The 15,690-nt window shown below is 38.3% G+C and overlaps 2 protein-coding genes across 2 annotated transcripts in view; one reads left to right on the plus strand and one right to left on the minus strand.

The window, feature by feature from the left end:
* Window positions 1–15,690, minus strand: part of LOC122342952 (NACHT, LRR and PYD domains-containing protein 3-like) — a 924,523-nt gene that overhangs the window by 723,063 nt on the left and 185,770 nt on the right. The window lies entirely within an intron of this gene.
* LOC122342289 (protein NLRC3-like) lies at window positions 871–14,195 on the plus strand. Its single transcript, XM_043236086.1, has 8 exons — window positions 871–1,078; window positions 3,073–3,157; window positions 3,318–3,431; window positions 3,644–5,515; window positions 7,416–7,452; window positions 10,781–10,932; window positions 12,682–12,728; window positions 12,805–14,195. The coding sequence occupies exons 2-8, from the start codon at window positions 3,108–3,110 to the stop codon at window positions 13,383–13,385; spliced, it is 2,853 nt and encodes a 950-aa protein (XP_043092021.1). The 5' UTR covers window positions 871–1,078; window positions 3,073–3,107; the 3' UTR covers window positions 13,386–14,195.

Raw genomic sequence — 15,690 nt, forward strand, 5'->3', positions numbered from 1 at the left:
TCTTCCATTTTTACGTCCTTCATTTTGAAATGTTCTTAAACTCCCACTAACCCCCTTTTGGTGTAAACTGAATTTAAACAAATTCCCTATGAAACGTTTTTTAGTCTGAACATCTAGGTCTGGGACTTGTACCATAATGGTATCTGAACAAGTTTTTTAAATTTAAATTTAAATTTTCCACACCAATTTAATAAAATGTTACCTAGACATCGTCCTTGCCCAAGTCATCAAATGGTTTTACCTCCCTCAGGTAAAAAAACAAGTACACTTCAACAATCAAATTAATCTATCGCACTATTTTTGTACATATACTAAAAATTATTCTTTAGTACTTCTTCAGATAAACTTAAGCTCATCTAAGTGCACTTAACTGTGATATTTTGAGATTCCATGAATATGAACTAAAATGCACTTTTAACTATCTTTGTATTCAAAAATGTATTTAGTTACCACTTGAGATGGTTTCAAGTGTGCTATTTTATTAAAGAATGTACATTATTTCATACCTCAAAAGTCTCAGACACCTCACAAGGATACAGTGCCTTCGAGCCAAACATATTGGACAAATAACATTAGAACTTGGAATATAGAAAATGTGATATACTTTACAAAGTCATATTATGTATGGCATAAATTTATGAAGGTGATAAAAAAAGCGCTGGTTGGTCGATGTGCTTCTCAACACAAAAATTTGTGAATGATTTACTTCATTATAGAGTTCAGTCGTCTAAAGGCTCTCTATCTAAGTTGCCAGTCTTAGAGTTAACAACAAGTCAGTATGAATCATTAACTGTACATCAGAGACACGGGTGTGTTTTATTGTTATAAATTTACTAGTGTGTGTGTGTGTGTGTGTGTGTGTCTATTTTACAAGCTGCCAGGGAGACATTTCTGTAGATTGTAACATTCATTTTTATACTTGATTATAAGATTTTTTTCTCAATTTTGAAAAACTAATCATTCTTTTTATTTGCTTATGTGGGAAGATAAACAAAAATAATGGGAAGGCTTGGGAACTTGTTTAGTAAAAGAACGGGAAGTCTTCAGCTGTGGAGCTGAAAGGCATTTCCTTATTCATGTAAGTAAACATTAAATATCCTATATATGAAGCACTCATTAAACATGATTAAATATGAACAAACAGGATTTTTAAGATGTTTCACTCTAATATTCTGTTAAAACTTTTTAAAACTTTTATATTATTGTGTGCAAAAATAGTAAATAAATATGACACATGCACTGTAAATGTCACATGAAAAAATCACTAAAAATCATTTATTCTCATTGTAAATAAGCATAAAGCATTTGTTAGAGAAATAAAAGTGTAAAATGAGAGAACAATTATTGTCAGTAATACTTTGCTCCAGTGGTTTTATCAGACCTGTTCAAACTGACCACATAAAACTATCCATCCATCCATCTTCTACCGCTTATCTGGGGCAGGGTCACGGGGCAACAATCTAAGTAGAGACGCCCAGACTTCCCTCTCCCCAGACACTTCCTCCAGCTCTTCCGGGGGAACACCGAGGCGCTCCCAGACCAGCCGAGAGACATAGTCCCTCCAGCATGTCCTATGTCTTCCCTGGGGCCTCCTCCCGATAGGACATGCCCGGAACACCTCCCTTGCCTTGCCTTGCCTTACTCTGATCTCCTCCCGAGTGAATGAACTCCTCACCCTATCTCTAAGGGAGCGCCCAGCCACCCTACGGAGGTCACATCCTGCTTGTATCCGGGATCTCATCCTTTCGATCATGACCCAAAGCTCATGACCATAGGTGAGAGTAGAAACGAAGATTGACCGGTAAATCAAGAGCTTTGCCTTGTAGCTCAGCTCCTTCTTCACCATGACAGGCCAGTACAGTGACCACATTACTGCAAAAGCTGCACCGATCCTCCCCTCACTCGTGAACAAGACCCCAAGATACTGAAACTCCTCCAACTGAGGCAGGAGCTCCCCACCAACCTGAAGGGGACAGGCCAACCTTGTGCGACTGAGAACCATGGCCTCAGAATTAGAGGTGCTGATTCTCATCCCAGCAGCTTCATACTCAGCACCGGAGAGCCCTTAGCAATGGGTCCCTCATCACGTATTCGCAGAGCACCCCCCACAGGACACCGCGAGGAACCCGGTTGAATGCCTTCCCCAAATCCACAAAACACATGTGGACTGGTTGGACAAACTCCTAAGAACCCTCGAGTATCCTGAAGAGGGTATAGAGTTGATCCAGTGTTCCACATCCAGGAGGAAAGCCGCATTGTTCCTCCTGAAGCTGAGATTCGACTATCGGACGAATTCTCCTCTCCAGTGTGTCCTAGTGCAACGTGTACTGGTGGACACCCTTATGCTTGAACGTGGTGTTCGTTATGGACAGACCGTGAATTCCAGCAACAGAACACAACTCTGGTTCAGATCGGGGTGTGTGTTCCTCCCAATTACACCCCTCCAGGTGTTGCTAGCATCTCCAACGTGAGCGATAGAGTCCCCGGTCGGAGCACTTCCCAGCACCCCTTCCAAGGACTCCAAGCAACACCAGAGTAGTGGAGAGTCCAGCCTGTTTCGAGGAGATGGGTTCCAGAGCCCAAGCTGCATGTGGGGGTGAGCCCAACTATATCTAGTCGGTACCTCTCCACCTCCTGCAGCAACTCAGGCTCCTTCCCCCCCAGAGAGGTCACATTCCATGTGCCTAAAACCAGATTCTGTGTCCAGGGGATGAGTTGCCAAGGTCTCCACCTTCAGTTGCCGCCCACACCAAAAAGCACCGGCCCCTTACGATCCCTTCTGCAGGTGGTGGGCCCATGGAAGGATGGCCCCACATCGCTCTTTTGGGCTGGGCCCGGCCGGGTCCCGTGGGAAATTACCCGGCCACCAGGCATTCGCATGCGAGCCCCAGTCCCAGGCCTGGCTCCATGGTGGGGCCCCGGTTGCAGAGTTGATGTTATGTCATTTTATAAACATAATTGATTCTTTACAAAACAAAACAACTTCAAATGTTTAATAGAATTATTTATAACAATATAAAGATGTTTAATTAGTTACTGTAGTTTTTGTAATTATTTCTCTTTTGCATCTAGAGTCAGTGTTGGAGATCAAACTGTTCAGATCCATCATGAATGAAACACAAACATCTGGAGATGAAGAGTATTTTCCAGACTGCAGGTAATTTGAGGAACACAGTAAAGCTTTTCTCACATAGAAATAAAGCCACAAACACTTTTTTAAGTTTAAGTTGTAAGTTTTTTTAAGTATATTAAGATTATCATCTTGTAATATATTAAGATAATTCTGATTATAAAGGATTACATCTGTTCTGTTTCAGGTCAGTTCATCAGAAGAGATCAGAAGTAGAGCTCAGCTGTGTGTCTATAAAGAGCGACTGCTCTATGGATCCGCCAATGAAGTTTAAGAGTGAAGATATACAGCCTGGACTCAGGTATGACACTCAGATTATGTTTTGCTGTATAATGTTATATTATGGTATATTAATAATATAACATTATACAGATATAGATTATTTTTGTAAATACATTTTATGAAATGATTATAAAATGCTCTTATATATTTATAATTTTGGTAATAATAAATAAACAACTGCAGTGTTAAATACAGTAATTTAAGTGACTAGCTTAAATCGCTCTCTTTTAGTTCAATTCATCAGAAGAGATCAGAAGCAGAGTCCAGCTGTGTGTCTACGAAGAGAGAGACATCAGTGATTCAGTCTTTAGAATTTAAGAGAAGAGTCCTCAACACACTTAGATCAAATCTGCTGAAGAAGTTTGAGTGTCTGTGTGAGGGAACAGCAACACAGAGAAACCCAACACTGCTGAATGAGATCTACACAGAGCTCTACATCACAGAGAGTGAGAGAGGAGAGATCAATAATGAGCATGAGGTGAGACAGATTGAGACACAATCCAGGAGAGAAGCAACAGAGGACACAGCCATCAAATGCAGTGACATCTTCAGACCTTTACCTGGACAAGACAAAGACATCAGAACTGTGCTGACAAAGGGAGTCGCTGGCATTGGAAAAACAGTCTCTGTGCAGAAGTTCATCCTGGACTGGGCCGAAGAGAAAGAGAATCAGGATGTCCAGCTCATATTTCCACTTCCTTTCAAAGAAATCAACTTTATGAAGAGCAGAACACTCAGTCTTTCAGATCTTCTTCACATCTTTTTCCCTGAAATAAAAGAAATGAAAATATCCAGTGATGAATACAAAGTGTTGTTCATCTTTGATGGTCTGGACGAGTGTCGTCTGTCTCTGGACTTTAAGAGTAAAGTGAAACTGTGTAATATATCTGAGTCAGCCTCAGTGGATGTGCTGCTGATGAACCTGATTGTGGGGAATCTGCTTCCCTCTGCTCTCATCTGGATCACCTCCAGACCAGCAGCAGCTGATCTTGTCCCCTCTGAGTGCGTTCATCGAGTGACAGAGATACGAGGCTTCAATGAGCCACAGAAGGAGGAATACTTCAGGAAGAGGATCAGTGATCAGAGTCTGGCCGACAGGATCATCTCACACCTGAAGTCTTCCAGGAGCCTCTTCATCATGTGTCACATCCCAGTCTTCTGCTGGATCTCAGCCACTGTTCTTGAGAAGATCTTGAGTCAAGCAGAGACTGGAGAAATTCCCAATACTCTCACTCAAATGTACACACACTTCCTGATCCTTCAGACCAACATCAAACATGAGAAGGACTATGAGAAGAATGTGACTGATAAAGACATGATCCTCAAACTGGGGAAACTGGCTTTTCAGCAGCTTGTGAAAGGAAACTTGATTTTCTATGATAAAGACCTGAAAGAGTGTGGCATTGATGTGACAGAAGCATCAATTTATTCAGGACTGTGCACTCAAATCTTTAGAGAGGAGCTGGGTTTGTTTAGGGGGAAGGTCTTCTGCTTCGTTCATCTGTCCCTTCAGGAACATCTAGCAGCTCTATATGTGTACCTCTCATTTACAATCAAGAATAGAAATGTGTTTGACCAAACCAAACAGAGTCTGTTGTCTAAGATGTTTCACCAGAAGAAATCTAATTCACTATCTGAGCTGCATCAGATAGCTGTAAACGAGGCTCTACAAAGTAAGAATGGCCATCTGGATCTTTTCTTGAGGTTTCTTCTGGGTCTCTCAGTGGAGTCCAATCAAACTCTCTTAAGAAAACTACTGATCCAGACAGGAAGCTGTCCCTACAACAAAGAGAAAACAGCTTATTTCATCAGACAGAAGATCACTGAGAATCACTCTTCAGAGAAATCCATCAATCTGTTTCACTGTCTGAATGAACTGGGTGATGATTCACTGATGCAGGAGATCCAAGGTTATTTGAAATCTGGAGAAATAAGAAAAACCACACTATACACTTCTCAGTGGTCAGCTTTGGTTTATGTGTTGTTGACATCAGAGCAGAAGATGGATGTTTTTGATTTAAAAGAGTTTATAGGAGAACAACATACAGGAGATGAAGTTCTTCAGTATCTGTTACCTGTGGTTAAAGAATCCAGATCAGTTCGGTAAGTAACACTCCACTTTTAAAAAAAGAAAGTTTTTTTTATTTAGCATGTGTTTTTTTTTAATGAAATTAACAAAATTTAAAAAATCTTTCAAAATCACATTTTTGGCAGTGAATAGGAAAGTTGTTGGTGACTCAATAAACCAGTCAAAGAGGTCTTTGTGTAGTCTGTATTAACAATTCCTCACAAATTTTGCAACCCTTTTTCAGATTTGTATTTGTTGCAATACCTGTGCTATTTATTGTGGTGTTTTGCAGTAAAAAATATACCAAAGACCACATTCTTCTAACATTGTTATATTTTTGACCTCAAGAACAACTGTGCTCTGTAATTTATAAAAAGAGAACACTGATAACTTAAAAATATATTTTCAACATTTTATTACATGTAACAAATAAATAAATAAATAAATATAAACTCTTTAATAATAAAGACAGGGTAAACAATATCTGAATGCCAATGCTGATATTTGCAATTCCCACAAAAAGCACGCCCCATCCCAAAAGGGTCTCAGCCCTCTTCTGATGGTAAATTTATTTTGGTATTCGGCCCAAAAAATAGCTTACCCTGCTTTAAAACGTACAAACATTTTCCATTTTGAAGTGCTTTTGTTTAATTTTAATCTGTCTTTTGCAGTTGATAGACCACAGTCTATTAGCAATTCACCTCAATGGTAAATGTAATTACATTTCTGTAAATTAAGAAAAAGTATACAACTAGACCGTGATATTGTTTGATCTATGATATTTTGAATTACGTTTTTGCGTTGATGAAGAATGTCTATGATAAATCTATAAGGTTTAATTTTACTTACTTTTTTTATTTGTATGTTATTCAGACGAACCTCCACTTTCTTTTTATTCTATTGTATATGAATTTGCGTTTCCTGTATCCTTTATCTTGTTGGTTCCTAAGTATGTTTTCTTTTGTTTTCATAATTACAGATTTAAATTAATACAAACATGTTGCAATTGGACAAAATTTAACAATTGCATAAAACACAACAGGTGTGAGATATTCTGTGCGCAGTCGCGTGGCTGAAACTCAGCTGGCCTAATTCTTCGGTTAGAAAGAACTGCAGCTATTCCACAGTGAACATGTTCAGGTTTATTGATTGGTGTGGATAGGTACAAACGTGTGTGGGGTGGGTGTGGTTTCTGTCGGAGAAGAAATACAGATGGTAAATACATGTGATCATTTATGAGACGATAGAAATACAGATATGAACGACATACTCTATATAAACTATATAATTGTCAAAGGTAATAGCGAACTAAACTAAACAAGAGCTTCTTGCCACATATGAGCACATAATCAGCTTTATTAACAGACCGGTGCTGCTGCTGCTGTTTGCAGTGTCAAATTATGCTGTGCTAGCTATACTAGCGCTCTCGGGTGCTCAATGTAATGATTCAATATTTACATCGGTACACAACAAGCGATACTTTATACAAATAAATAATATATATATTGATTGCGAACAATCGAATGATGTGTCAAATGCCTAGCTATTGCATTTATAATGACGCAATCGTAATAACGCAAACTGAGGTAGAATAAACTGAATTACGTTATAACACTCTGAAACACTACAATGATAACAAATATTGTTACTTACGGAATTATCAATGCACAACAATACCACACAATAGAAAACAGACTTTAAAGAAATAAACAAAGCCAGGGAACTCCATATACTCCGCTATTCTAGATGCTGCCGAACTCGAACTTCTTCTTGCCTGCACTAGACAAGTCCGGACAAGTTCGACTCGCGCATGAGGAAGGGGATTTTGCACAACAGGTGTTTTACGAAGAAATAAAATACTGAAACATACATTCAAAATCTAAAATCCATACACCTTTGTTTTCAATCTAATTGTTTGTCTTGTTCTTTACACAGGCTATGTGGATGCAAACTCACTGCTCAGTCTTGTGGACGTTTGTCTTCAGTTTTACAATCCTCAAACTCAAACATCCTGAGAGAGCTGGACCTGAGTAACAATGACCTGCAGGATTCTGGAGTGAAGCTGCTCTCTGAAGGACTGAAGAGTCCAAACTGTCATCTGGAGATTCTGAGGTAAAGGCTTTCAATTAATCAAATAAGAAAAATGTACAAACCGGATTCCAAAAAAGTTGGGACACTATACAAATCGTGAATAAAAACTGAATGCAATGATGTGTAGGTGCCAACTTCTAATATTTTATTCAGAATAGAACATAACTCACGGAACAAAAGTTTAAACTGAGAAAATGTACCATTTTAAGGGAAAAATATGTTGATTCAGAATTTCATGGTGTCAACAAACCCCAAAAAAGTTGGGACAAGGACATTTTCACTACTGTGTGGCATCTCCCCTTCTTTTTACAACACTCAACAGACGTCTGGGGACAGAGGAGACCAGTTTCTCAAGTTTAGAAATAGGAATGCTCTCCCATTCTTGTCTAATAATACAGGCCTCTAACTGTTCAATCATCTTGGGCCTTCTTTGTCGCACCTTCCTCTTTATGATGCGCCAAATGTTGCTCTATAGGTGAAAGATCTGGACTGCAGGACTGAAGAGTCCAAACTGTCATCTGGAGATTCTGAGGTAAATGCTTTCAATAAAACAAATAAGAAAAATGTATTTACCAAATTGTAAAGCCTGAGATGTTATTTTCTATAATTATCCAGTATGGCACTGTTTATTTAAATGTGACCTTGGACCACAGAAACAGTCAAGAGTGAATTTTTCTAGATTTAAACATCAACTGAAAGCTGAAAAAAATTTTGATGTGTGGTTTATTAGGATAGTAACACTTTACCATTTTTTGTGGTTACACCTATTAGTTGCTTATTAACATGCATATTAGCAATTTATTAGTGCTAATTAAGCACATATTAATGCCTTATGCTACTTGTTCTTATTCTACACCCCTAATAATCCTACCCAATACCTAAAAATAACAACTACCTTACTAACTATTAATAAGCAGCAAATAAGAAATTTACTGAGGAAAAATCTATGATTAAAGGTTAACAAGCGTTACCTATTCCAAAGTGTTAACATTAGGATATTACAATATTTGGCCAGATTGAAAATCTGCAATCTGGGAAAACCACCTTTATAGTTGTGTAAATGAAGTCCTCATCAATGAATAATATTACTTATCACAAATGATAATTTTATATATTTGTTTTAGGATATAAAAAAAGGTTTTTCATGAAACATGATCTTTACTTTATACCCTAATGATTTTGGTATAAAAGAAACAAAATGTAATGTTTGGGGAATAAGGTGGTATTCACCAGCAAAATTATAAAGCACTTACACTAAGTATTTTATAACTTAATCTGAAATTACGTTAACACCATTTTTCTGCACGACCATAGCTTACTGCTTTACATAGCTGTAGGTAAATGGGAACAATGTGCAAAATTTTGGGGATAAGGGAGGGGGAGATAACTTAGAAAATTAAAAGTATTTAAACTGTATTCTAAGATTACGTGATATACTAGATCTAGTGTGTTTCATAATTTGTGAATAAAAAATATAATAATTTGTGCATGTGGAAGTAAAAATTTCTTTTTAACTTACACATACAGACTAGAACGCATACAGACTAGAACAGTATGTCGATCAATGTGAGAACTAATCATTAATTATGAGTTTTCAAACATGTTCATGTCATCCAGCCTGCAGTTAATGGACAGACCCCAACACTGACCAATCACAGCACAGTATGTCAGTTCTGTTGACATTCAAATACAGAATTCAGAATCAATAGCTAAGCATTAGCTTCTCGTGATTTCATCATTTATGTGGCCCCTCAACTAAAGTAATGACTCTGTCCTTTTAAAATGTGGAAAACTGTGTTGTATTAATGATGGAATATTTTTTTTCCTATAAGTAATGCCTGGGAAGAGCACATAACATAACTTTACATAAAGCAAGTAATTTTTTTTTTTTCCTCAAACTGCCATAATATGACAGAGAGTTGATAAGTACCTGTTGATAAGTAACTCTGCAACTACGTCAACTAGCGTTCATTAGAGTATTAGAAGTGTGTCTGCTAACTCATATAACTAATATATGCTAACTGTTTATTTTGATGGTTTCTCAACAGACATACTAAGTATATGATTTTGCAAGTATGTGATTACTAAAGCAATAAATAAAATAACAAAGGACTACAAAAGTACACAAGTACTGTTAACTGGAAAACTACAAATAATAACTTACTAGTTATTATTTAATAATTTAACATAATAGGAAAAGTGAGAGTCAGGGGTTTACAGTGAACTCCATTCTGATTGACCCAAGTTTACCTTAATGATGTAGTTTACGTTTAAAACACAAATGTATTCAACCCCCTTGTCATCCAGGATGTTGTAAGAACATGAGGACTGGTGTGATATGCTCAGATTATCTGGTTTTAGTCAGAATTCTGGCAGCAGAGCTAATGGCCCACATGGCCCAGGAGGATTCCCTCCTTTTTGGAGGAATGTTTAGCGTACTGCATGGCTATATACTGTACCTACATAAAAGTTGCATTGAATCAACATCTGCCCTTTATTAATTAGCCATCCTAATAACCAGCTGACTCTGACATATACAGTTGAGGTAGACCGAAAATAAGAATTTACATGTTAAATGTTTTTGTGATTCAAACAAACAGCTAATATGTGTGTAATAGAGCGCAGCAGAACAACATGAAGAATATCAACCCCTTAGCATTGCTGTAAACTTTAACTAAACTCAAAGTACAATGATGATAAATCCAAGTGCAAACTTTATTTAAACACAATGTGCTCAAAATAGGCAAAGTCTGAATACCAGTAAACAGTAATATCTAAGGTCGAGACAAAAGTGTAATCCAGAAACACTGGTCAGGGCAGGCAGCAAAACATTCACAAAACACAAAGCAACTATCCATGGTCAAAGTTCAAGATCACTTTAAAGTAACAAAATAAACAAGGCAATGAAAACAATACAATGACAAGAAAAATGCTTTGTAGAGTAAGTATAGTAAGTAAGTAAGAGTAAGTAAAGTAAAAAAATACTTTGCACATTCTGTTTGGTGTGGCCCAGCTCATATGGCCACCAAACAGGAAGTTACCAGAGAGAAGCAGATCTGGGGAGTGGAAACAGAGAGCTCCCTCTGCTGGCTTAGCATTACACTGTGTCCACACAGGATGAAACAGTTGTTGTGCCATGCCCCACAATCTAACAAAAAACAATATAACACTAATGCTGTGTTTTCAGATTGTCTGGCTGTATGGTGACAGAGAAAGGCTGTGGTTATGTGTCTTCAGCTCTGACTTCAAACCCCTCACACCTGAGAGAGCTGGATCTAAGCTACAATCATCCTGGAGATTCAGGAGTCAAGCTGCTCTCTGAAAAACTGGAGGACTCAGCCTGCTCATTGGACAAGCTGAAGTATGTTAAGCAGGAATATTTTAGATTTGTCTGTATCAATTCCTCTATCATGCACATGAGTCCAGGTACAGGTTTCTGCAAACTGAATAAATTGATTTCTAGAAGGCATATAAGGTTCTAAATGATTTCTATCTATATTAATTTAATACAGTTAAAATCACCTCCCACTCTCGCCCGTGCCATTATTCTATGGCTGTCATGGTTTCCATGGAGAGACATTTGTGGCTCAACCTTAAGGGAATCAAGGACAAAGGTCCTTTTCTCCTTGATGCCCTCATTATGCCTTCCGTTCAATATGGCTACGCCATCAACACCGTCGCCACTAGGTTTCAGAAGGCAAAGCATTTGTGAGGTTTTTTCCCCAACGTGCTCCAGAGTCGGGACTGTCAGCTACCCAGTCCAGACTAGGTCCAGTTCCTTTTAGGTGTGAAGCACAAAAAGAAAGTGTGGCGAGCCTAGCACCCCCTCGCAGGGACTTTGGTGCTGGCTCCCTGCGCTTCACAGTTCACCTCAAAGAGACTGGACCTGAGGAATATTTTCTCCTCGAAGATGAAGCACTGAATCTTGCGCAAGCAGGACAGTGGGAGTTTGTCCCCCTCGGGAGGGGCATGTACAGTTCCAACAGAGAATAGAGACTCCTTCCTGGAGACTGTCATACATTCTCTGCCACCAGTGGTGTTTTGAAGAGCAGCAGTTTCCAGCAAGGACGCCAAACATCTAACATCCCCCCTATCTAGCTGAAGTGTCAAAGTTTGTGCTACTTTCAGAGAAACTGGCAGTGTGGAAGCTACTACCAAATATCTCTCCATAGGTTCAAAAGCCTGAGAGGCTACAGGATTCCGTTTGCACATCATCATGGTCTTCACTTCTGTGAAACCATAACGAGTGTATCTGTTGTCAGAGGAAATGCAGACTCTGCTGGGCTATAGAACATGCTACCCTGTCAGACAAGCTATTCTTAGTTCCCAATGGATCCTCATATTGCCGCAACACAGGAATTTCCTGAGGTTCGCTTTCGGGGGCAAAATTTACCAGTATCGGGTTCTTCTGTTTGGTCTAGCCTTGTCACCCTGCATATATACAAAATGCATGGATGTAGCTCTGGCTTCTCTACAACTCCAGGGCATTTGAATTAAAAAGGTAAACAAGTGTACAAGGTTTAAAGATGTGGATTAGTAATCTGGCCCCTTTGTATAAAAGAGAACAAATACTGGCCCTCATCACTATCAGAGTTGCCCTCCGCTGGTGTAGGACAATAGAATATGTGGTCTTTACAGTATAAAAATCATTACACCTATGGAGAGTCCCCAGAAGAATATCTGACCAAACGTGTGTGTGTGTGTGTGTGTGTGTGTGTGTGTGTGAGAGAGAGAGAAATACAGTGTTTAGTTTAAAACACTAATACTTATTTTTATTATTTAGATGTGAAGGGTGTTGATTTGTGCAATGATAACCTAGCAGCACGTATACTGTAGGAGCATTGATAACTACAGGCCGTCTGTAATAAACAGATCTCTCACACATTCTATTGAAATCAGTGCAGTTCTGTATCAAGATACACAGCTCCACTAGCAACCTCTCCATGTACCCTAGCAAATGCATAGTAACACTCTAGAATCCACACAGACCATCCAAGGAACTACATGGTAACATGCTAACACCCTAGCAACCATACTCATTTCCCTGGCAACAGCATAGCAACAGTTTATTTTGCTTTTTTTTGACTGACTGCGTTTGTGTATTTTCTAGTGTGGATCATGGAGGAGAATTCAGGATTTCACCAGGAATGAAGAAATGTATGTCTACAAATACACAGAGAGAAAGAGCTGTAGTGATTATTGTTGTTATAAATGTCTCTTTTCTTGCGTTCAGATGGTTGTTTTCTCACACTGGATGCAAACACAGCACACACTCGTCTCGGTCTGTCTGAGGAGAACAGAAAGGTGTCACGTGTGGAAGAGTATCAGTCGTATCCTGATCATCCAGACAGATTTGATCATTGGGAGCAGGTGTTGTGTAGAGAGAGTGTGTGTGGACGCTGTTACTGGGAGATCGAGTGGACTGGAGATGTGCGTATTTCAGCATCATATAAGAACATCAGCAGGAAGGGACGAGGTAAAGAGTGTGTGTTTGGATCTGACGATCAGTCCTGGAGTTTGTCCTGCTCTTCTGACAGATACTCATTCAGACACAATAACATAGAGACTGATCTCTCTGTGAAGCCAATCAGCATCAGAGGAACAGATTGGTATGATTTGGCAGGACTGTTTGATGATTATGTTCAATATATCAATAGAGTAGGAGTGTTTGTGGATGAGAGCGCAGGAACTCTGTCCTTTTACAAAGTCTACAGAGGTTCAATGAGACTCATCCACACAGTCCAGACCACATTCACTCAGACCCTCTATCCTGGGTTTACTGTTTGGTCTGGATCCGTGAAACTGTGTTGCTGAATCAGAAGAGACTGATGAGATTCTACCCATAATGCTTTGATCTGCATGATGAATCAGTAACATTGAGATGTTATGAGTCTCTTCCAGACATTAATACTGCAGCTCAACTTCTGTCACTGAAATAAGTAAAGAAATGTGTCATAAACACTCAAATCAATTTTGTTTTCATGTCTCCTCAAACATTTACTTTATTTCTGTTCAAATATAAAAATGTCACAAACATGAGTGAAGAAAATGCAATTAATTTAGGTGTTGTTTTTGAGAAGAAATAATAAAACAATGACAGATCAACTTGAGATCAGACTTTAATTGATGTTTCATCATTCATCATGAATATAATCGATTCCTGACAATGACATTCTAAAAATGTGATATTAATCAGAATTTAATAAAATATATTTTGTAACGACGCTAAACCCATATTGATTGATTATATTTCAATAAATGAAAACTGTAAGAATATATTTGAAAAATATTATTTTTTGACAGCAGAATATCATCATCATTGATCTTTTGCTACAACACAATACAATACTCCTACTTTGTGGATTTCATGTAAGTGTGTTTTCCACCACTAATTAAAGAAAAAATAAATGAATAGCAACTTTTACCTCACAATTCTGTCTTTATTTTCTCAGAATTAACCCAACTTTCACGAACGTGTATACACCAGATAACACAGATAAATGCATTTTTATCAAAGTACTGCGTTTTCAAGCAAAATACATTCAGATATCATGTTCTTTTATTTGAAAATTATTACATGACTAATTCAAATTGCATTCAGTAACCAGAACAAACAGACACACTCAAACACATTTATACAAACACACACGCACATACACTCACCGGCCACTTTATTAGGTACACCTTACTAGTAACAAGTTGGACCCCCTTTTGCCTTCAGAACTGCCTTTATCCTTCATAGAATAGATTTAATAAGGTACTGGAAACATTCCTCAGAGATTTTGGTCCGTATTGACATGATAGCATCACGCAGTGTGGTCATAAAGGGATGGACATGGCAAGCAACAATACTCAGGTAGGCTGTGGCATTGAAACGATCCCCCACACCATTACACCACCACCACCAGCCTGAACCGCTGATACAAGGCAGGATGGATCCATGTTTTCATGTTGTTGACGCCAAATTTTGACTCTACCATCCAAATGTCGTAGCAGAAATTGAGACTCATCAGACCAGGCAACGTTTTTCCAATCTTCTATTGTCCAATTTTGGTGAGCCTTTATGAATTGTAGCCTCGGTTTCCTGTTCTTAGTTGACAGGAGTTGCACCTGGAGTGGTCTTCTGCTGCTGCAGTCCATCCGCCTCAAGGTTGGACGTGTTGTGCGTAACAAGTGGTTATTTGAGTTACTGTTGCCTTTCTATCAGTTCGAACCAGACTGGCCATTCTCCTCTGACATCTGGCATCAACAAGGCATTTGCGACCACAGAACTGCTTTTCCAATTCTTCTTTCCTTTGTAGGGACCTCTACATTTCATGTGGTGTTAAGTGTTTCTGTTAATTTGCATGCGATAGGTCATTAGTGCAAGAGGTTATGCATCTATTCATTTGAAGTGTAATACTTCCACATATTTTGTTAGCTTTGGCTTTGATAATTGTGTAGGTAGGGTAATTATTTGGGGAATCAAATCTCAAGGATCCATATTGATTGATTTACAATTCATAGAATACACTAATCTATATATATATTCTATTGACCAGTCCATCCACCGTTTATCACAATTTAGTGTATCTTACCAGTTCTGGTTTATTTTGTGGCCACTAAAAATAATCCAAAACCTGGTATTGGTTTCTTTCCTGATTCTGAGCAGGGTAGCTTTAAGATCTGGGCAAAGTTTGACTTTACAATACTTCATAATGAAACAAAGTTTATTGAGATATTCTATACTAAGCCATGAATAATCTAGCAAAACTTATTACTGGCTTGCGATCCTCCTGGAAGACGTCGCCTGTGAATGGATGTTGCCTTGGTTTTAGGAGGGATAGGAGTCAGTTGTCTAGAACGGAACGCTGAGTTCAGGACATTCTAGAAGTTCTTGGCGATTTGTTTGTGTGGCTTTAGGCTTTGGAAGTTCAGTAGAGTTTGTGCATAAAGGTTGACATTCAGTCATTCATTCAACTTTAATTATAAAGCAATTTACAACAAACAAAAAAGTGCTGTACAATAAAATAAATATAACTTATAACTCATAAATACATACTTGAAACAAGACTTTAGACTTTAACCTTATTTTTACTTGTAACTGTGAACTTTTATTTTGCTTATTGTAACTGTAGTT

The sequence above is a fragment of the Puntigrus tetrazona genome, chromosome 4 (genome assembly GCF_018831695.1).
Source record: "Puntigrus tetrazona isolate hp1 chromosome 4, ASM1883169v1, whole genome shotgun sequence".
Taxonomy (NCBI): domain Eukaryota; kingdom Metazoa; phylum Chordata; class Actinopteri; order Cypriniformes; family Cyprinidae; genus Puntigrus; species Puntigrus tetrazona.